Raw genomic sequence first — 18,340 nt, forward strand, 5'->3', positions numbered from 1 at the left:
ATGAATTCTCAGAATTGTAATGGATATGTAAACAATTTCTTGGAAAACTAATGAATAGGTATGTATATAATAGCTTGTATAAAGGGGGGACTGAAAAGTCCCCTCGGGATGCATGACTTTGATGGAGCGATCCCTGCATGCACCCAGCGCTGCCAAACAAAGATAACCTCCGCTTGCCTGTACATTGCTGACTGATTCTTCAAATCACTTCCCCCACTTTGAGAAGGCAGAAAGCTCCTTCCTTCCCTACAGCTTTTTGCCCAGCAAGGGAAACAGCTCAAGACCGCGCTCTAAGGCAGGCCAACCGCACAGTAACGCCAGACACCAGCCACATACCCCGCCAACAAACAAAAATGGCGGGCTTCCCCTCAGCGCCCGGCAGCATGGGCACGGCGCGCGCGACAAGCCTGTACGCGCGCCCGCACCCCGCCCATTTCCTGCCGCGCGCGCGCCCTCCTTTCTGTCCCCGCCCCCCCCCTCCTCCCCCCTCCTCCCCCCTCCTCCTGCCCGCGGCGCCCCGTGACGCGCGGAGCGTAAACAAAGCGGTGCGTTCTGGGAAGAGGGAATCGTTACGTGCAGGAAGAGGGAGCCTCCATCTTAGGCGCTCGACGCGTCGCGGCGGCGGCGGCGGGATGGCGGCTGATAGCCGGGAGGAAAAAGGTACCTGGTGGTAGAGGTGGGGGCAGTACAGGCCCTGGGAAAGAGGGACGGCTCGGGCCGGGGGCCCCTCTTTCCTGAGCCATCCCCCCTCCCTGAAGCCTGCTTGTTTGCTGGTGCTGGGCCTTCACTCTGGGAGACGTCCGTGAGGAGAGCGGAGGGGCAGCGGGGCCGGGAGAGCCTCTTCGAGAACGATTTTTATAGCTTTTAGACGTCGTGTGTGGGGAAGCGCGCCCGGGGGTGCCCTGGGGTGCTGTGGGTGATCGGGCCATCGTGCTGTAACGGGGGGCCCCGGCAGCGGTGGGCTCAGGGCAAGGTGACTTGAGCAGGGGGAATAGCGTGGGCCGTAAGTTTAACATTATTGGCCCCGAGTTACTGCTGGTTATCTTGTCGCAGAAAGTATCTGCTTTTCTTTATTCCCGCTTGGATTCCTAGCTGTATTTTCTGCAGAATTTTCTGCCGAGGGACGTGAGAAGAAGCTGACGTTGGAATATTATTTTGGTGGGTTTTGCACGGCTTTTTGCTGTCAATACGCTTTCTGGACACTGTGGCTAAATAAGTTTGAATTAAAGAAATTGAACGCTGCCAGGGTAATGTGCATTCACAACTCTAATAACTGCCTGTCACTGTACACGGAAGCTGAAGTGATCCACATGTTGTCTGTGAAGTTATATGAGGTAGTCCTCACAAAATAGTCTGTTTAAAGAACTAAAAACAAAGTTTAGGTGTAGAAGGTTCGTGTTTGGTGGTTAGTGCAGATAATAGTGTTATAAAAAAAAGGATCACTGTGGTTTTGTGGTTTGGCTCACACTGTTTTGGATTTCTGTGGAATACGTTTCATGTAAAGTTTTTTGCAGGATAGATGTCCATAAAATGTCTTTGTCAGAGTGGTGAAAATTTGCTGTCTGTAATATTTATTAAACTACATCACATGGAAAATTCCCACTAGATTTTGTTAAACCGATAACTAAAATTATTTCTGGTGTTTGATTCTTAACAGTATTATAAGACTGGTGGGATGGGATACAATCAGGTTGTGTTGAAACAGATGTGAGCTGCCACTGTGAATGAACAGTGAAATTGAAACATTTACTGTTATCATTTATAAATTTCTATTAATATAATAATTTATCCAGATAGGCTTGATTTTTTATATTCTTTGGGGGTTTTATTCCTTTTAGTCACTGGGAGTGGTCAGGTCATCAGTAGCAGACAAGAAATTTTTTTTTTATGTTTTGCATTTTAATTTACTTTTCATTTTTTCTTCTATGAAAGGGATGATTCTTACTGAATAGCAGGTATTAATACACATTTGTTTGTAACAGAACTTACTTCTACTGTAAATGCAACAAAAAGCATATTTTATGCTCTTTTTGGAAGACAAATGCTATTTCACTGCTTGAAAGCAGTGGAAATAAATCTCATATATCCTTTCAGTTCAAAGTTGCCTGTTCTTAATGTCGTGTTTGCTAAATCAGATTTTTGCTTGGACCCTTCCTTGGATAGATCTAATGCTCAAGGCCAGCAGAGGGAAAAAGGCCTCCCCAGGTTATTTTCCTGCTGGTTAGGGCGAGTTAAATTTATTCATTGAAGTATCCAACATACCCCATAGTCAACAAAAGATGAATTGCAGGAGAGCCCAGTTGGAAGTGTCTGTAATGAAAAGGACTCGTTTGGACTTTCTCCCTTCAGCAGTGATGAACTGTAAGAAATCTGTGTGCCACCATTTTTCTGTTTCTTTTTTTGTCCTTTTCCTGATGTGGATCTTTATCTGTCTGAGATAATCTAGCTCATCAGATTGAATGCTAACAGTGACAGTTCAGTGAGTGGAATAATCTTGTAGAAGTCAGTTGAGCAGTATAACTGATGCACATGGGAGCTGGGAATTGTGTGTTCAGATTGCCCTGTTTGCATCACCAGGCTGCTAAATAAATTGGAAATTTATTTTTACAGAAGTGTGATAGATCTATCTGCAGAAGGGGGTTGGGGGGGGGAACTCATCGACCTCCTGTCTTTGCGGACTTGTTTAAGGTTCCAACTATAAATCAGGCCCACCTAACCTGGAAGGGGTTTGTCAAAGAGTATGTGTCAGATACTCTTATTCCATTAAATTTTCCTTTTCATTTATTTCTGAACCAGCTGAGTCTTTTAGTGCCTCTGAATGCTACTGCAGTAGCTAGGTTAAATGTAGCTTTACTCAAGCGTGCTGTTGCCTCACCAAAAGGGGAAAGAAAGCTAAGATTCCATGTGTGTGGTCTGACATGGGTAATATGTTTAATATTCTAAGCATAGTGCATCTCTTTTTCATTAGTTTCCAGTAAAAAAAATCTTGTGCTCTGAACTTGCCTAGTCTTCCGTAAGGAAGCAGAATGCAACAGGAAATAGCAGCCCATGCTTAGCAGTTGCACAGCCACAAATCTTGACTCTCGCATATCTCATCAGTAACAGCATGAATATTTACTGTGGATGTGTAGGTACCTACAAACATAAAGGACTGTTCCCAAGAGAATTACGATGCAGATTTGTGTTATGTTTTAACGCCCCCTAACTGTAAACTGCCAGGGAAAGGCTTGATCCACCTCTCTGCACCAGTTCTTTTGCATCAGCTATAGCAGTTGTGCAGTTCAGGGACCAATTCTGCATTCCCCCTACCACAGAAAATGTGGATAAATGCCAACAGGAAAGCTAGCACACATCCTGAATTCCGATTCAGTAGTATATAGCAGAGATAAAATTATAATACTAACTTTTTTTCTGGTGCAGATTGTGTCTTGTTTAATATCAGACTTTAAAACTTCTCTTGTGGCACAGCTCAAGAGTGTGGGATAGACAGGTTGCCAAACCTGGGAAGACTTTTGTTTGCAGCCTTACCTCAATTTTGTTCAGCACAGGAGTCCTTACCTGCTGCTTTATAACATTGTACAATGCATCTTCTACCGATTCTGTCAACTAGCTGAATCCTTGAAGTTTGCTCTGCTTTCCTTTTCCTGAACACATAAAAGAGAATCAGTCATAGTTATGTAAAATGGAAAGAGCTAAGAATTCCAGAGTTTAGGAGAAGAAAGATGAGATTCCAAAATCAATACCTTTTCTATTATTTTTCCCTTTGCATGCTTAGGCTTAGTTTTTTAAAGTGCTTGGAATATAGATCTGCTGTCTTAAAACTGGTGAATACTTCTTCAACCAGAATCACTGTATATATCTACATAAACCCTTTGGTTTCAGGCAAAATGAAACAATGAAAATTTTAAAAGTTGTGTGACCAGGTACATTTGCTGCTTCCAGCATGAATTTTCTTAAACATTTGCCCTTTTAATCAAGACGAATTAGCTGTGGCTGTGTTTCTCGGAGCAGCTCAGAATTAATTATGTAGCAAATAAGTAGTACTTTCTCCTTCTTCAGTGGGGTTGACCTAGCTTATGTTCTTGTTGTTAACTTGCCCTGTTGCATTTTTTTCTACTTGTGGGTGAACTGCAAAACTCCTGCTCCTAACACAGCGATGAAACAAAAATAGCGGGTGAGGAGGGGAGATAATTTAAGGCACAAGTACCTTGGGATTTTGAGAGATGTCCATTCTGTTTGCTTATGGCGCTCAGACTGTCTCCTAGTCTCCTTTTTCTCAAATTTTACACAGGCTTTTTTTGTTAAGCTTTTACTTGTAGGTCAGCTTTCCTGCAAAGCTTGTGTAACATGAGGGGCCAACTTGGACCTTACTCAGAGGCCTAAGTGCATCTTGTGATATGTATTTTAATTCTTTTACTGGCTTTGCTGTATCCTTCCCTCCAAAATTGTGGAAATAAATCAAGATGTTGTTAATTTTTGCCTTGTGACAGATCTGTAAACCTAAAGGAAATATTTGGGTTTGTAAGTACTAGTTTTACTGTAGTTTACATATCCAGACTTTTAATAGTTGTTTTTAACTATTTTCTTTTCAGATGGTGAGCTGAATGTTCTAGATGACATTTTGACTGATGCTCCTGACCAAGATGATGAGTTGTATAACCCTGACAGCGAACAAGATAAAAGTGAGAAAAAGGGTAGGTGACTTTTAGTAGTGGATATCCTGCAGGAATGTAAATGCTAAAAACCATCTTTCTTGTTATAAGTTTTTGCAATAGTGGATTTTATAACCTGAGTCAAAGAGTGAAAGTGTTCCAAAAGTCTTTATTTCATGGACAGCTGCTTTTTTTACCTGACCTTCCAAACAAAAAGTTAACTGGGTTTCCTTTTGTCTCAAAAGCAGTTGCTGAGTCTGGCCTGTGAATTCATTTGCTGTTAGAAAATGACTGTACTTTTTGGTTTGGTGAAGTGAAATGGGACAAGGGGGAGTCCCAAAGTCTGATTCCAGCTCAGGTCTTGATTTGGCTTTAGTCCAATCCCATATATACAATTTAGAAAACACCTACCAAAGTCTAAAGGATTGCTCTTTTAAAGTAAAATAACCTGTTTGGGAACACAAGCTGTTCCTAAGGAGCAGTTTTGAGTGTTGTTGCAAAGTCTACAACTGGAAGGTGCTACCTATGACTGCAACAGGGAAATCACCCAGAGAAAGCAGGAGCCTCTACACAGTTTTTGGTTTAACGTACAAAATAACATTGAACTTGATGTCTCTTTCTATTTAAGGATCAAAAAGAAAAACTGACAGGATGGAAAACGCTGAAAGCAAGAGACAAAAACCTTCTGTGCATTCATCAAGGCAGATGATGCCAAAGCCTCCTAGTTCATCAGTTAGCAATAACAAGAGAATAGCAAGTACGAAAGGAAAACCAGTGTCAGAATACAAGAATGAGGAGTATCAGAGGTCTGATAGAAACAAGCGCCCAGATGGTGATCGAAAGATGCGCATGTCAAGCAGTTCCAGGGAACCTTATAAAGGACAACCAGAAAAAACTTGCATGAGGAAGAGGGATATTGACAGAAGGGCAAAGTCTTCTACACCAGATGGTTCAGAGGTATTAAATATTCTTGCTGCCTTATAAATAAAGCAATTATATGAGACTTTTATAAGGCACATTCTCTTAGGACTGTGTGTGCATCATGACAATGTTATATGACTGCTGATTCACTTTTTCTTTAAACATCAGAGAATCAGGCATGATGTGGATAGAAGACCAAGCAGATCCAGCCATTCTTCTAAAGAAGAGGTGAATTCTGAGGAATATTGTTCGGATCATGAGACTGGAAGTAGTGGTTCCTCTGAACAAGGCAATACAGAGAATGAGGAGGAAGGAATGGAAGAAGAGGAAGATGATGAAGGGGAGGAGGACGAAGAGGTGGAAGAAGATGGGGAGGAGGATGAAGAAGAGTATGAACAGGATGAGAGAGATCAGAAGGAAGGAAACGACTATGACACACGAAGTGAAGCCAGTGATTCTGATTCTGAATCTGCCTCTTTCACGGATGGATCGGTCAGATCTGGGTCTGGTTCAGATGCATCAGGTAGGTAACATCTAGCTTGCTGATCTGAAATACCTTGCCTTGAAAGTTTGGCTGCTTTTAAAAATAATCACTTCCTGACTGTGTCAAAAGTAAGCCTTAGTAGCACAAGTCAGTAAGATGTTAACTATGTAATACCATAAGAAAAGAGAAAATGTACTGGGAAGTGGTATTTCCTTACACTAAAATGTGTGAATATTAGGGTTACCATGCTGAGGATTCATATTGTCCTTGATTGCTTTGGCCTTGCTGTTCAATGTTTTGAAACATTAGAATTAGTGTTTTCTTAGGTATCTAATCGCTTAGTTTCTCATACAATTCATTTGAAGTTGGTGTTAAACTGTTCTGTATTCATTTAGGTGAGTGACCAGATAGGCTGGTGTAGTAAAAGTACCATCTCCCCAGGGAAGGATAGTTAAAACTTAAATAGTGGCTGACTTCAGCATAAGAAATCTAAACTTGTTGAAATGATTAGCTGTTAGGGTAAAGTTAGAAAGAGAAAAACGTTTTAACCAGAAATGAGAAAAAATGTTTTGCAGTTGTATATTATAATGGGTCCTAACTTACAGATGTGAAGTGTTAATGATGTAAATGCTTTTGGGTTTAGCTCTTTGAGTGGGGTGGGGTTTGGGGGGGGGGGGGGGTGTTGTTTTGTTGTCTCTGTTTTTGGAGAGGGCGGCTAGCAATCCTGTTAAGGTTCCTGTTGTGTATCTTCTTATCTGAAGCCTCCATAGGTGGTCATCCTGCTTAACATAATGCCTTTTTTAGCTCAGCTCTGCTGTTTGGAATTAGAGAGCAGAAAGGTGTAACCTAAAGACAAGGGAAGCTGCAATAATTGTTATAAAAAGCTCTGTAGTATAATGTGACACTTTTAAGAGTGGAAAGAATTGCCTGTGTGCCACAGTGTTTTGTTTTCATACCTCTTGCCATTTTGTTAAGCTCTGAGTGAATGAGTCTGTATCACTATTGCAACAGTTTTCTGCTCTGTGTTGCAAATTTGGCTGAAGGCTGAAGAGAAGAGCTAAACCACCCTTACTAAAATACTTGGGGGATAAATTCTTTCTCTGAACTTTGCAGAGAATTGCTAGATTTGTGGCATCTGTCTTCCCTTTGTGAATGAAGAGCTTGAGAAGTTAGCATTTGCTGCTTTTGTGCATGATAGTTTTGGGACAGCAACTACAATTTTCGCTTGCAAGCCAAATGCTAACTTCACTATTATAGATGTTTATTTTCCTGTCTCAGTACTTTTTATCTGTTTTGCTTGCCAATTTGCTTAAAATACTGCTTTTATTTCTTTATGGGGCTTTTTTAGATGAGAAAAAGAAGGAGAGGAAGAGAGCTAGAGGTATATCTCCGATTGTTTTTGACAGAAGTGGAAGTTCTGCGTCAGAATCTTATGCAGGTATTCTTTCCTTTTATCACTTGTCATCCTGACTTGCATCAAATCTTAATGTGTAATCTAAAATATATGTAACTGGCTGTAGAGATTTATGGGGTATGTAGCTTTGTATAATTTGGTATTGACTTCTGGCATGTTGTGTGTGGATACCTTTGGGGGGAAGTAGGCTTTCTTGTTACTTTAATGCTATTCTGTTGCTTAAGTGGAATTTTCACCTTTTTTTTAAACTTGGAAGATGATGATTCAGTGACTAGTTTTCTGAGTAGGAAATTGTTCAAATACTATTTTAAAAAGACAAACCCAAACCAAACAACCCAAAAATAAAACCAAAAAAAAAAACCCAAAACAAAACACTCGTGCACATTGAATAGTATTTTTTGTGTGTGTGGGTGCGCGCCAGAAAGCATAATTTGTCATGAATGAAAATTGTATGTGACAAGGCTGTAGAAATTGTATATTATCTCTATTAAGGCTCAATCTGAACAAATGTACTTTGGCTAAACACAGGTTCAGAAAAGAAGCATGAGAAATTATCATCTTCCGTTCGTGCTGTCCAAAAAGGTATCATTTAAATTTGAATTTTTAATGCATGCCCCATAGCAAGCCATTGTCTTTTTTCATTAAATTACCTGTAAGTAGTAATGTTCCGATATAAATCAGTTTGTGCATAATTGTTCTGAGCATAACAAGTGAATCTTGAGCTACTTTTGCATGTGTTGAGTGATATGCAAGAAGTTCAGTCACTTTGCTCCTTGCAGAGGCAGCAAAGAAAAAAATAAAATGCTTACATTTGAAGAGGAACATTTCAGCATTCTGTATTGGATGACTTACACTGATATGAATGTTACCTAGTATTTATCCTAAGATTCTTAAGCATGGAAGTAAGTCTTATATATCGGAACATCACTGAATCATGCTGATTTTATTGTATTTTTTTCTTTACCTGAATATCTAAGTTTTAGTTTTGATTTGGTTTCCCCTGGCATTTTGTGCTCTACAGCTTAGACTTCAAGTTTCAAGTTGGGTGGTTGACTGTGGTAATACATAGGTAGGAACTGGGTGGGATACGGTGTAGTTTGAAGGAAACAACTATCTACAGTCAAAGCAACATTTTTGACAACTGTAAATATTTACAGGTCTGCTTATTTGACACTTTGTTTTTTCAGACCAAACAAGTAAACTTAAATACATTCTCCAAGATGCAAGATTCTTTCTCATCAAGAGTAATAACCATGAAAACGTATCGCTTGCTAAAGCAAAGGTATGTTGACTTTTCTTCGAACTGATCACTTTGTCTTTTCAAACACACTCACCCTATTACAGAAAAGCATATAGATAGGTGCATTCTCTTCTCCATCACTCAGATCTTGGTAGAGGCAAGGATGAAAGCCCCTTGATTCTTCAAGAGTAGCTATTCTGGTTCCACTGCAACCTAGGAAAGTTAGCTTGATAAGTGACTGGTGGCCTAGAAAAAGTAGGGTTAAAAAGGGGCCTCAAGGTCTGTTTGATAATGTCCCAAGCCAACCTCCATTGGGCATGCTGTGATGGCTATTTTTCTCCCTTTCATCAGCACCGGTGTTCATATTGCTATGCTGTGAGAAGGTTCAGAAGGTTGTTTTTGTTTTGGCTTTTATCTAATGATGTAAGAGTAATTTTTTTCAATTGATTCAGAGATCTGAAACCTTATTGCAGAAATGTACGCCTGGCAGTGCTGGTGTAAGGGAGTTTTTTGAGGAGGATTCCAGTCCACTGGACATCAACTGCTGAGGAATGGTGCTGGGCCGCTCTGTTGGTTTTGTATTTGTATGTGTTATTTGGAACAACTTGTAGAGAAAATAGCTGATTGGCTGTTACACAATACACAGAGTGGATGAGTCTGTTAATGAAGATTTTTAAAATAGGTTAGCGTTAAAACTATTAAATGAATCTTAAAATTCCTGGACAGGATTGGCTTCCAGCTTTGGGTCTGATCTGTTCAGTGAGCACCATTCTGACTGGTGTTTGCTTTAGCTCTTCAGAGGAGTATATTCCTTTCTGTCCTTTGTTTCTCAGTGTATAGGCATCAGTGCTTTGCCACTGCGCTTTCGTGAAACTGGCTTTTGTGGTGCCAATGTAATAAATTGTTGTAGTTCACAGCAGGGCTTCACAAGCAGCCTAAAGCAACGTACGTCTGACTGAAAGCTAGTAAAATATCCAAATAGTTCTCTGGGGACCCTGATGAATTGTCAGTCAGGCAAGCACTAATCTGAGCATAGAGCAGGACATGAGAACATACCTTCAATAAAAAAGGAAGGGGAGGAACATTTTCTTTGGTAGATCCTAGATCATACTCTGAGACTGAAGTTTGGACTTATTAAACCAGCATAAGCTTCTCCTCTGATTTTGCTTAGAGAACAGATTGATGTGACTGAAAAGTAATACAGCAAACTGGTCTTCTATAGCTGAGCTCAGCTGGTACCTTAAAATAGATTGGGGTTTATTGTGCATGGCTGCACAACGGCTGGTGAAAGGGAAAAGGTAGGAATTCGTAGGTGGGCATGTGGGAGGCTGAACAAGCTGGTTTGAGTTGTCTTGCCAATTTAAAATGTTGATCTGGTGTATTTCATGTTTCTGACCTTCCTCTGAAAGAGTGTTAAAGTCTGCAAGCCGTCCTTAACAAATGTGTCATGCTAAGGTTACTGAAGTCTACCTACCCACCTTTCAGTATATATACTGCTGTTGGTTTCATAGTTTGTGTGTATTATATAATACGTGAACTCCCAAAGTCAGTTAACACACACATAGATAATATTAAAGGCAAATTTTTTCATATATTTGTCCATCATTATAATTACAAATTAAACCTTATAGACAGTCTAAATGCATCTGCAATGTAAAAAATAATTGAAAAGCCAGCGTTTTAAAAGTTTTATTATGGGGTAAGCTAAAAATACTTTCTGAAGGAACTGAATTTAGCAATACCTTTCTTTTTCCATTTTCTTCTGTCCCAGAACACTAGATTGGTCTTGTTTTCCTTACCTACACTATATACTTCTGTTAGCTAAATCACTTGAGATGAACTCTTATATATTTTGGTGGTGGGGTGTGGGGATTGTTTTGTTTTAGGGAGTATGGTCGACACTTCCAGTGAATGAAAAGAAGCTTAATGCTGCATTTAGATCAGCGAGGAGTGTTATTTTGATATTTTCTGTAAGAGAAAGTGGCAAATTCCAAGGTAAGGGAAAGTGAGCTATTACCAAGGTAAGTGAAAGTGAGTTTTATGTGCAATAGCTTTTCTGTTGTGTCTTCGTCACAATTCATGTGAAATCCTTTAGGATTTGCCAGACTGTCTTCAGAGTCCCATCATGGAGGATCGCCTATACACTGGGTGCTGCCTGCAGGAATGAATGCAAAAATGTTGGGAGGAGTCTTTAAAATTGACTGGATTTGCAGGTAAATAATTGTTCGTTTATGTTGCTGTTTAGTAACAAGGCATTTATAATACCATTTCTGCTTATTACTGGAGTACTGACAACATCCTTTTGAAAACTTGATTGTCTTCCAATTTCCTCAGACGCATGCTTCCATGTTACTGAGCTTGGGACTCAAGTCTGTACCTGGCATGCACTATAGAAACTATTTCTTTTTTCAATTGCTCACTTGAATAGATGTCTGTGGATAAAAGGGGGGGGAAATCCTGTAAGGATTGCTCTGTCTTCAACCAGCATCTTGGCATCTGACTGAACAAAGAAAATGCTACTGGTCTAAAATAACATATGAAATAGTACAGGTATTTTGCATAATGTACAGGTGGTGAGCAACATTCATTAATTTAACTTGAATATGTCTTACAGGAAAGGTTTTAAACCTCTGTTAAGAAAAAAAAGCTGTGTCAGTCATGTGAGATACATTGAGTGGTTGTACAAGTCCTTTGGGTTACCAGAAAAACTAAATACAGGGAAGGTAAGACTTTGAATTAGAGAAAAATCTAGGTTGGACAGGTCCTCTGGAAGTTCCCGACTCCCACCTCCAGCTCAGGGCAGTTCTAGCTTCATAGTTAGGTCAGATGTTCAGAGATTTCTTTCAGTAGGTGCCATGAACTACCACTTCATGTAAAGACTGGTCAGCATATTGAGATGTTGAGATAATAAGCAAGCATTATACAAAGACCAAAAAAAAAATTTAAGATAGGGTGTCATAGTATGGACGATACTAGTTAATATTGGAATAAGTCAAAGTGAAATCTTATATTACTAATACTTGGTATATACTAATACAGTCATTCAGAGACCTGACAGTGCAAAAGGTAACAAGATTATTTTGTATGTAATGTCCTGCTGTATGCATTTTTAAATTTATGGGTTTTTTTAACAAAAAATGGAGGCAAAACTGTAAATGATGCCACTTGCATGTTTAGGCGTGAATTGCCATTCACTAAGTCTGCTCACCTGACCAATCCTTGGAATGAACATAAGCCAGTAAAGATTGGACGCGATGGACAGGTTTGTTAATTTTTTTTCTTCTTCTATAACCCGCATCTTCTAGTGTTTGCTTTCAGCTTTATGTGTACAGAAGATTTGGAATCTTTGTTAGATCAGTTGTTACTTGCAGTAGAGTGCTGTGACAGAGGCACTTGGCTTATTTCTAGTGTTGTGGAAGAAGGAAACAGAAAATAATATGGTGCCAATTCCGTTGTCATCTTCGTGATAAACAGTGTTTGATGCTTCAAGGCAATGTGATGTTTTGGATTTGAAATGTAACATGCCTTGTGTTGTATGGTGTGCAAACCTATATGGCATCAGGTTTTAAGAACAAGTTCTGGTGTTTTCTAGCTGTGTTCTGCTTTGCGATTTTTTTATGTACTGTATTGCTTAGGGCATAGACTCTACCATTATAAAGTATATGCTAATGAAAATTTAAGTGAGGTGGCTCTTGTCATGTCAGACATACCAGAGTGCAGGTACGTTGACACTGTCATCAAATAACCCAGCCTGGACTGAAATAACAGGTTCTGCTTTCTTAAGGCAAGATGGGAGTTGCATAATTCCCATACTGTATGGAAGATGTAGAGTCTGTGTATTCTGTGTGTTATTTTGCCCATAGACACATTTGCTTTGTTGGGTAGCAGAAGTAAAATGGTATTTTTGGTCTTGTTCTTAATTTAATGTGGACTTTAAAAAAAACAAACCCGCCCCCCCAAAAAAAAACCCCAAAACAACAAAAAAAACCAAGCAAACAAATCCAAAAAATCCCACCAGGATTTTAGTTAATTTTGTTTCTGTTACATGGTCAAGGAAATAACTTTTTTTTTCATGTTTTGTCCACTGTGCTACAGAGTTGCAATCTAAACATGGGTTTCATCTTTTTCTCATAAAATTGCTGTACTGTTAGGTACTGGGCAAGCATTGTCTGATGCTTGCTGTCCATGCTTTTCAACTCAGGTTATTTCCTGAAATGGTGGTTGTTTATCCATTTACATTTTGTGTAACCCTGGATGGATCTCTTCTGAGGACATGTACACTGATCATCTTGCATTTATGACGTTCTTTGAGAAGGTGTTCCACAGGCCTACTAGTCACCAGATTGAAAAAGTACTTTTTTGGATTGTTTTGCACCTGGCTCCTGCTAGCTTCATTTGATGATCCCATGCTCTTGTATTGGAAGAGGGAGGCAATGAGTTGATCTGTCCTCTCCTCCAAACAATTTGTGGTGTCGGATGCTCCTGTTGTATCCATCTTGTCCCCCATACCCCACATATTCCTCTTTTATTCTAGGCTGGAGAGGCCTAACCTGCTCAGTCATTGCATGTAGGAATTGTTATGCTCATTCAGTTATCCTTGGTGCCCTCCTTTGAAGTTTTCCCATTTCTACTGTCCCCCTGTTTTTTGAGATGCAGGGTTCAGAACTGCACCCAATATCTAAGGTGTGGGTGGAACATGGACTTTCAGTGTGGTATAATGACTTTCTCTTGCTGTGTTCCTTTCCCAATAATCTTGAACACACAATTTGCTTGTTTTGACTGCTATCGAGCATTAAGCTGGTGTCTTCCTGGACCTGTCTGTCATACACTGAAGAACTCACTTTTGAGTGGTAATAGTCAACTTCATCAGGCCTTGGCTCTACATGTGAAGCTGGGATGGAATTTTTTCCTACGTATGTCACTTTTCTCTCTGTAATAGGTGATCATTTTCTTTGTGATGAAAAAAAAGTCCTCTGATTTTGTAGCAAAACAGTAATGTGGCCTGTATGTCTCATGGGAAGATACGGTTGCCCCAAGTGTTGGACTATTTTATGAAAATTCTAAGTAGTGCCTAAAAAGTGAAAGGTAATGTAAGTGAATTTTGCTCTGTCTCTAGTAATACTGAAATCTCTTCAAAGTGCCTTTTTTTTTTTTTAAATGTATGTTGTTAGTGTATATGGGGAGAGTTTCATTTCTTCAGTTTATAAACCGCTACTGAACTTCTAACTAATTCTAGGAAATTGAGCCGGATTGTGGAACCCAACTTTGTCTTCTCTTCCCTCCTGATGAAAGTATTGACTTGTATCAAGTCATTCATAAAATGAGGCACAAGAGAAGAATGCACTCACAACCCCGATCAAGAGGACGTCCATCCCGTCGAGACCCTGTTCGGGACGTGGGAAGGTTAGAAACGTTCTTTGGACTGATAATAGGCACATGTATCAGAATAACGTGATGGAGGAATATGATTCGTCAAAGCTTTCCCTGCGATAAAGAAGAGAGAAAATCCTCAAATCAAGCTGCATGGACAAGTTTGTGGCTTCATTGAGGATTTCACATGGTTCCCCGGTCTGTCATTTTTCAAGAGGAAAATGGGGATCTTTGCTTTTGCAGAAAAAAGCTCTTAAAATGCTGTCTAGTTTAGACTAGATCATTTATTGAGATAACGCAATATGTAATGCTAGCCGTAGGTAAGCTTGGCTTGATTATGAGCAGGCTAGACGGAGAGGAGGAAATATTTACATGCTAAAAATGTGTTAATATCTTGTAAAAGCCTTTTCTTTCAGGTGTGTCTCTGGATAAGCCTTATCAAATATGGGACTTTTATAAGGATCACTTAGAATTTTGCAGAAGATGCCGCCTCATTTTGAGGATAAAATATTTAAGTTATTTTGATATTCAAGAGGAGCATTATTGGGACTGTTTCAAATTGTGTCACCGTGATGTGTTAACCCCATTGCCAAATATTCTCTAACATGTAACCACTGAATTCACACATCTTGCTGAGCTTCTGAAAACAGTAGGTTCTTTCCAAAAGGGATCAAGTGGCCCTTGGAGACCCGGCAACAAACCAAAAAGAATGGCTGTTGCTGTGTCTGTATATACAACCTTTCCAGATGCTGGCAGTACCTGTGGACTTAAAGTATTTTAGAGGATCGACATGGTTATTGATCACTGCTATATGAACTTAACAACATTTTCCAGAAAAAAGGGGGTATAACTTGTTACAGAATTGGAGAAGTCTTTGCAAAGAACTGATATTAGCCCTTCTGCCAAACACCTTTTCCCCGTGTAGCCACTTGCATACAGACTGATGTATGGTTTGGGCTGAAACCTTTGGTTAAGTTTCCTCTTTGTGGAAACATCCTGTGGTAGGTACAGATACCCAACAAGAGTCCCCATTTCCTTGAGCTTAAAAAAGGACACTGTAACGAGTAGGTAGGAGGAAACCTGGCAGCGCCCCCTTATTTTTGGCTATAAAGGACTGAACACCAAGATGGCTTTTGAAGTTAAGCTAAGAGGTTTCCAGTGCAATAAAGTATATACAAGTGAAGGTTTTGCAATGGACTGCAAACTATACATATAACACCACCACACCTTCTCAAGCCTGCCAGGGCCTCCATTTATGTATGTGGCTTACAGCTTAAAGTCAGTAGTTGGACTACTATATGAACTGTTTCTATCATATTTTATACCGGTCGTAAATGCACTCTCAAAACTACAAGAAAGCGGTATGTTTATTCTTTACACCAGCTTTTATTTTCCTTGATCTGATTTTGCTGTAGGTGCAACTGCTTTTATTTTTGGGCTTTTTGCTCATAGTAAAGAATCTGCTTTCATTTTTAAAAGCTTAGTAACTGGGTATGGTGGGCTTTAAAGACTGAAGTTGGGAAGGGGGAGGAGTAAATGACTTTATAAAACTAAAAGCTACATGAGCTTGTTACTCAGCAAGCAAGTTGCACAGTAATTAAGTGATTTAAGAAAGTGTTAATTTCTTGTCTTGTTGTAAGGAATTATATTGCTGGGGTGGGGGGTAAGGGAATGGATTTGTAGCTGCTTTTTGTTTGGAAACACTGTTACCCTAGCATTGGAGTCTGCCATTAATATTTATGTACCTTGGTGGAACAAAATTAGCAGCCATTTCTTTATAAAACATAACAGCAACTGGAATGTAACTGGTTTATAATCAGACTTCCTCCCTGAGTGTGAAGTTCTTAAAGATAACATCTTTTCCGTAAAAGAGCTGTTTGTATAGAAAGGAGTCCCAATTATTTTAATTATTAGGAAGCTTAAGTGTTCTTCCGATTTCTGTAAAAGGCACCAATGCATTGCTGGTAAATTGCTGAGAACAGAAATTGTTAGAAATAATGTCATTGGCCTACCCAGTTAGAAAAGCTACAGTGAAAGAAGAAACTTCACAAAGCGTACAGAGTTTTATTTATAAATGTTATGGAAATAGACCTTTTATAGAATTCTTTTTCCCATAGCTGTCAAATACAGCAATGCCCATGCCTTCTGACTGTAGTATATATTTTGCCGTCTATTTTCACTGTATTTAGTTCTATAAATTCTTTTGTTATCTGATAGGTTGTTTCAAAATGTAATGTGGAAAGTGTAATGTTAAAATCTTAAGTCCGAGTTTGTTTTAGACAAATTTGTTACCCTTTGTTTGGTATTAAGGTACAGTTGGGTAGAGTTCCTTCCTTAATTCTTCCTTAGCTGCCAAAAGCTCCTATAGCCAGAAAGTAACAGTGGAGGGTATTTAATCGGACTGTTACTGATATTTAAGTTCAAATTTAAAGCTGTAGAACATATTGAAGCAGGTGGAGTTCAGAATGGTTAAGTCGGGATCCTGGGTAGCTGAAGTTATTCCTGTGAGGTATTCTGCTGTGACAAATGCTCCAAGCAACCTTGTTTAATCTTTGATGTCTAATTTGTGTAGGCGTCGACCAGAAGATTATGATATTCATAACAGCAGAAAGAAACCAAGGATTGACTATCCCCCTGAGTTTCACCAAAGACCAGGTTAATATCTTACTATGAAGATTTGTGTGCACAAATTCACAAGTGTTTTCTCTTTTAGTATATCCCCATTAATTCAAAAGCAAAATATTGATATCACTGGGATATGAAAATGAGACTTGTCCTAAGTGCTGTGGCTCGCAGAAGTCAGTGACACTGTTTCACTTGTTTTGAGAGAGAGTGCTCAGTTAATCTAGGCTGAGCCCTTTTAAGAGCCTCAGAATTGTGTACATTGTTGTGAGTGATCCTCTCAAGTGCTTTGTTAATACGGGCATTAATCATCAAAATAACATGTTTATCAGAAATTTCCACCAGGAAAGTCAGCTGAGGCTCTTGAATTGCAGCCTTTGTTTAGAGGTGACTGTAGACATTCAGTTATGTTTTCAGAGAGAATTTTTTGGTTTTACAACTTTGACGTGAGGAAGGGAGGGGGAAGTTTCACTGCATTTTTTCAAGAGGTTCTGATGGTGAGTTTAAGAAAGGAGTTTTGTTGTTTTCCAGAAGGAAAGGTTTGCAGTGGTAATGCAGCAGCAGCAACACTGGTAATAGTGCAGATTTATTTTTTTTTTACCCTCCAGAAAGCAATTATTAAGAAATTACTACTTTTAATCTACCGAATCTTCTTCACTGCTATTAGGAGTACATATTCCATTATTTCAGTAGCAGAGTTCTAAATCTTTTCTTAAGAACCTGGCTTTTATCTGTCCAGCTTGACTGCAAAGCATGTGTTCTTTGATGCAGAAAGTGTTGTTGCTGCTCCCTGGCTTTTCAAGACTGTACTGAAGCTCGGAAGCATTGTTCTATTAGCATAAGCATGCCTGGTGTTTTGCACCATTTATTGAGCTCTTTAAAGCTCTCTAAAGTTTACTTCCTCAGACTTACTGAAGCTGTAAGAATTCTTTGCCCTGTGGGGCTTTTCCAGATGTTTTTTAGGTTGCTTTTAATTTTCTTTGTAACATTGTATCCAAGACCTTTTAGGAAATCAGCCTTAGGGGTTCCCCAGATGAACACATTCTACTGAAAATATAGTTCATGGGTAGTAACAGCCATGTGCTGATTGCCAAGAGACTGTACCCTTCAAATTTGTGGGCATTCCCAATTCGTTTGACTAAAATTCAAGTCTTACTTGCACAGATACCCCCTTGCGTATTTGTACCATGTGCAAGTTGCTATTGGTATACTGTGTCATTTTTTGTGACTACATTATATGTTATTTTATTGTAAGAAATTGGTGGTTTTTTGAAAGCAAGGGAGGTGGCAGGTAGACTATTTCACAGCAGGCATAAAGTGAAAGGACAGTTTCTAATGAGTGTATTTTTTTTTAAGATTGTTAACTTGAGATGGTAAATTGAATTAATACTGCTTGATGTTCGAACAGGGTATATAAAGGATCCCAGATATCCCGAAGTAGACAGGTAAGGTGTGTTCATGTTGTTCATTTTATGCCCTGGTGACTTGTCTGTATGGATAAATTGGATTTAGTTCTACAAATTTTTATTCCCAACAGACGATTTTCAGGAGTTCGACGAGATGTATTTTTGAATGGGGTAAGTTGGTGCATGCGGACTTTGGGGAAGTTTTTATATTCAGCTTCTGCGCTTCCGAAG

At 39.4% G+C, this 18,340-nt stretch overlaps 1 protein-coding gene across 8 annotated transcripts in view; it reads left to right on the forward strand.

Annotated features, from left to right (window-relative positions):
- The first annotated feature begins 499 nt into the window (after positions 1 to 499).
- YTHDC1 (YTH N6-methyladenosine RNA binding protein C1) overlaps positions 500 to 18,340 on the forward strand; it is a 29,187-nt gene continuing 11,346 nt past the window's right edge. For 2 of the 8 annotated variants that reach the window (XM_014285611.3, XM_005445968.4), the window contains exons 1-14: positions 500 to 660; positions 4,593 to 4,694; positions 5,281 to 5,609; positions 5,742 to 6,096; positions 7,406 to 7,495; positions 8,000 to 8,053; positions 8,659 to 8,753; positions 10,598 to 10,706; positions 10,807 to 10,924; positions 11,889 to 11,973; positions 13,948 to 14,114; positions 16,654 to 16,736; positions 18,112 to 18,148; positions 18,241 to 18,280. In XM_014285611.3, coding sequence (XP_014141086.1) covers positions 633 to 660; positions 4,593 to 4,694; positions 5,281 to 5,609; positions 5,742 to 6,096; positions 7,406 to 7,495; positions 8,000 to 8,053; positions 8,659 to 8,753; positions 10,598 to 10,706; positions 10,807 to 10,924; positions 11,889 to 11,973; positions 13,948 to 14,114; positions 16,654 to 16,736; positions 18,112 to 18,148; positions 18,241 to 18,280 — 1,692 coding nt within the window. In that variant the 5' untranslated portion in view covers positions 500 to 632. Of the gene's footprint in view, positions 661 to 1,092; positions 1,159 to 4,592; positions 4,695 to 5,280; positions 5,610 to 5,741; positions 6,097 to 7,405; positions 7,496 to 7,999; positions 8,054 to 8,658; positions 8,754 to 10,597; positions 10,707 to 10,806; positions 10,925 to 11,888; positions 11,974 to 13,947; positions 14,115 to 16,653; positions 16,737 to 18,111; positions 18,149 to 18,240; positions 18,281 to 18,340 lie in introns of all 8 variants that reach the window. The other 6 variants (XM_014285610.3, XM_027814961.2, XM_027814959.2 and 3 more) reach the window with 6 other exon arrangements.

This window comes from Falco cherrug, chromosome 1 (assembly GCF_023634085.1).
Source record: "Falco cherrug isolate bFalChe1 chromosome 1, bFalChe1.pri, whole genome shotgun sequence".
In the NCBI taxonomy this organism is placed as follows: Eukaryota; Metazoa; Chordata; class Aves; order Falconiformes; family Falconidae; genus Falco; species Falco cherrug.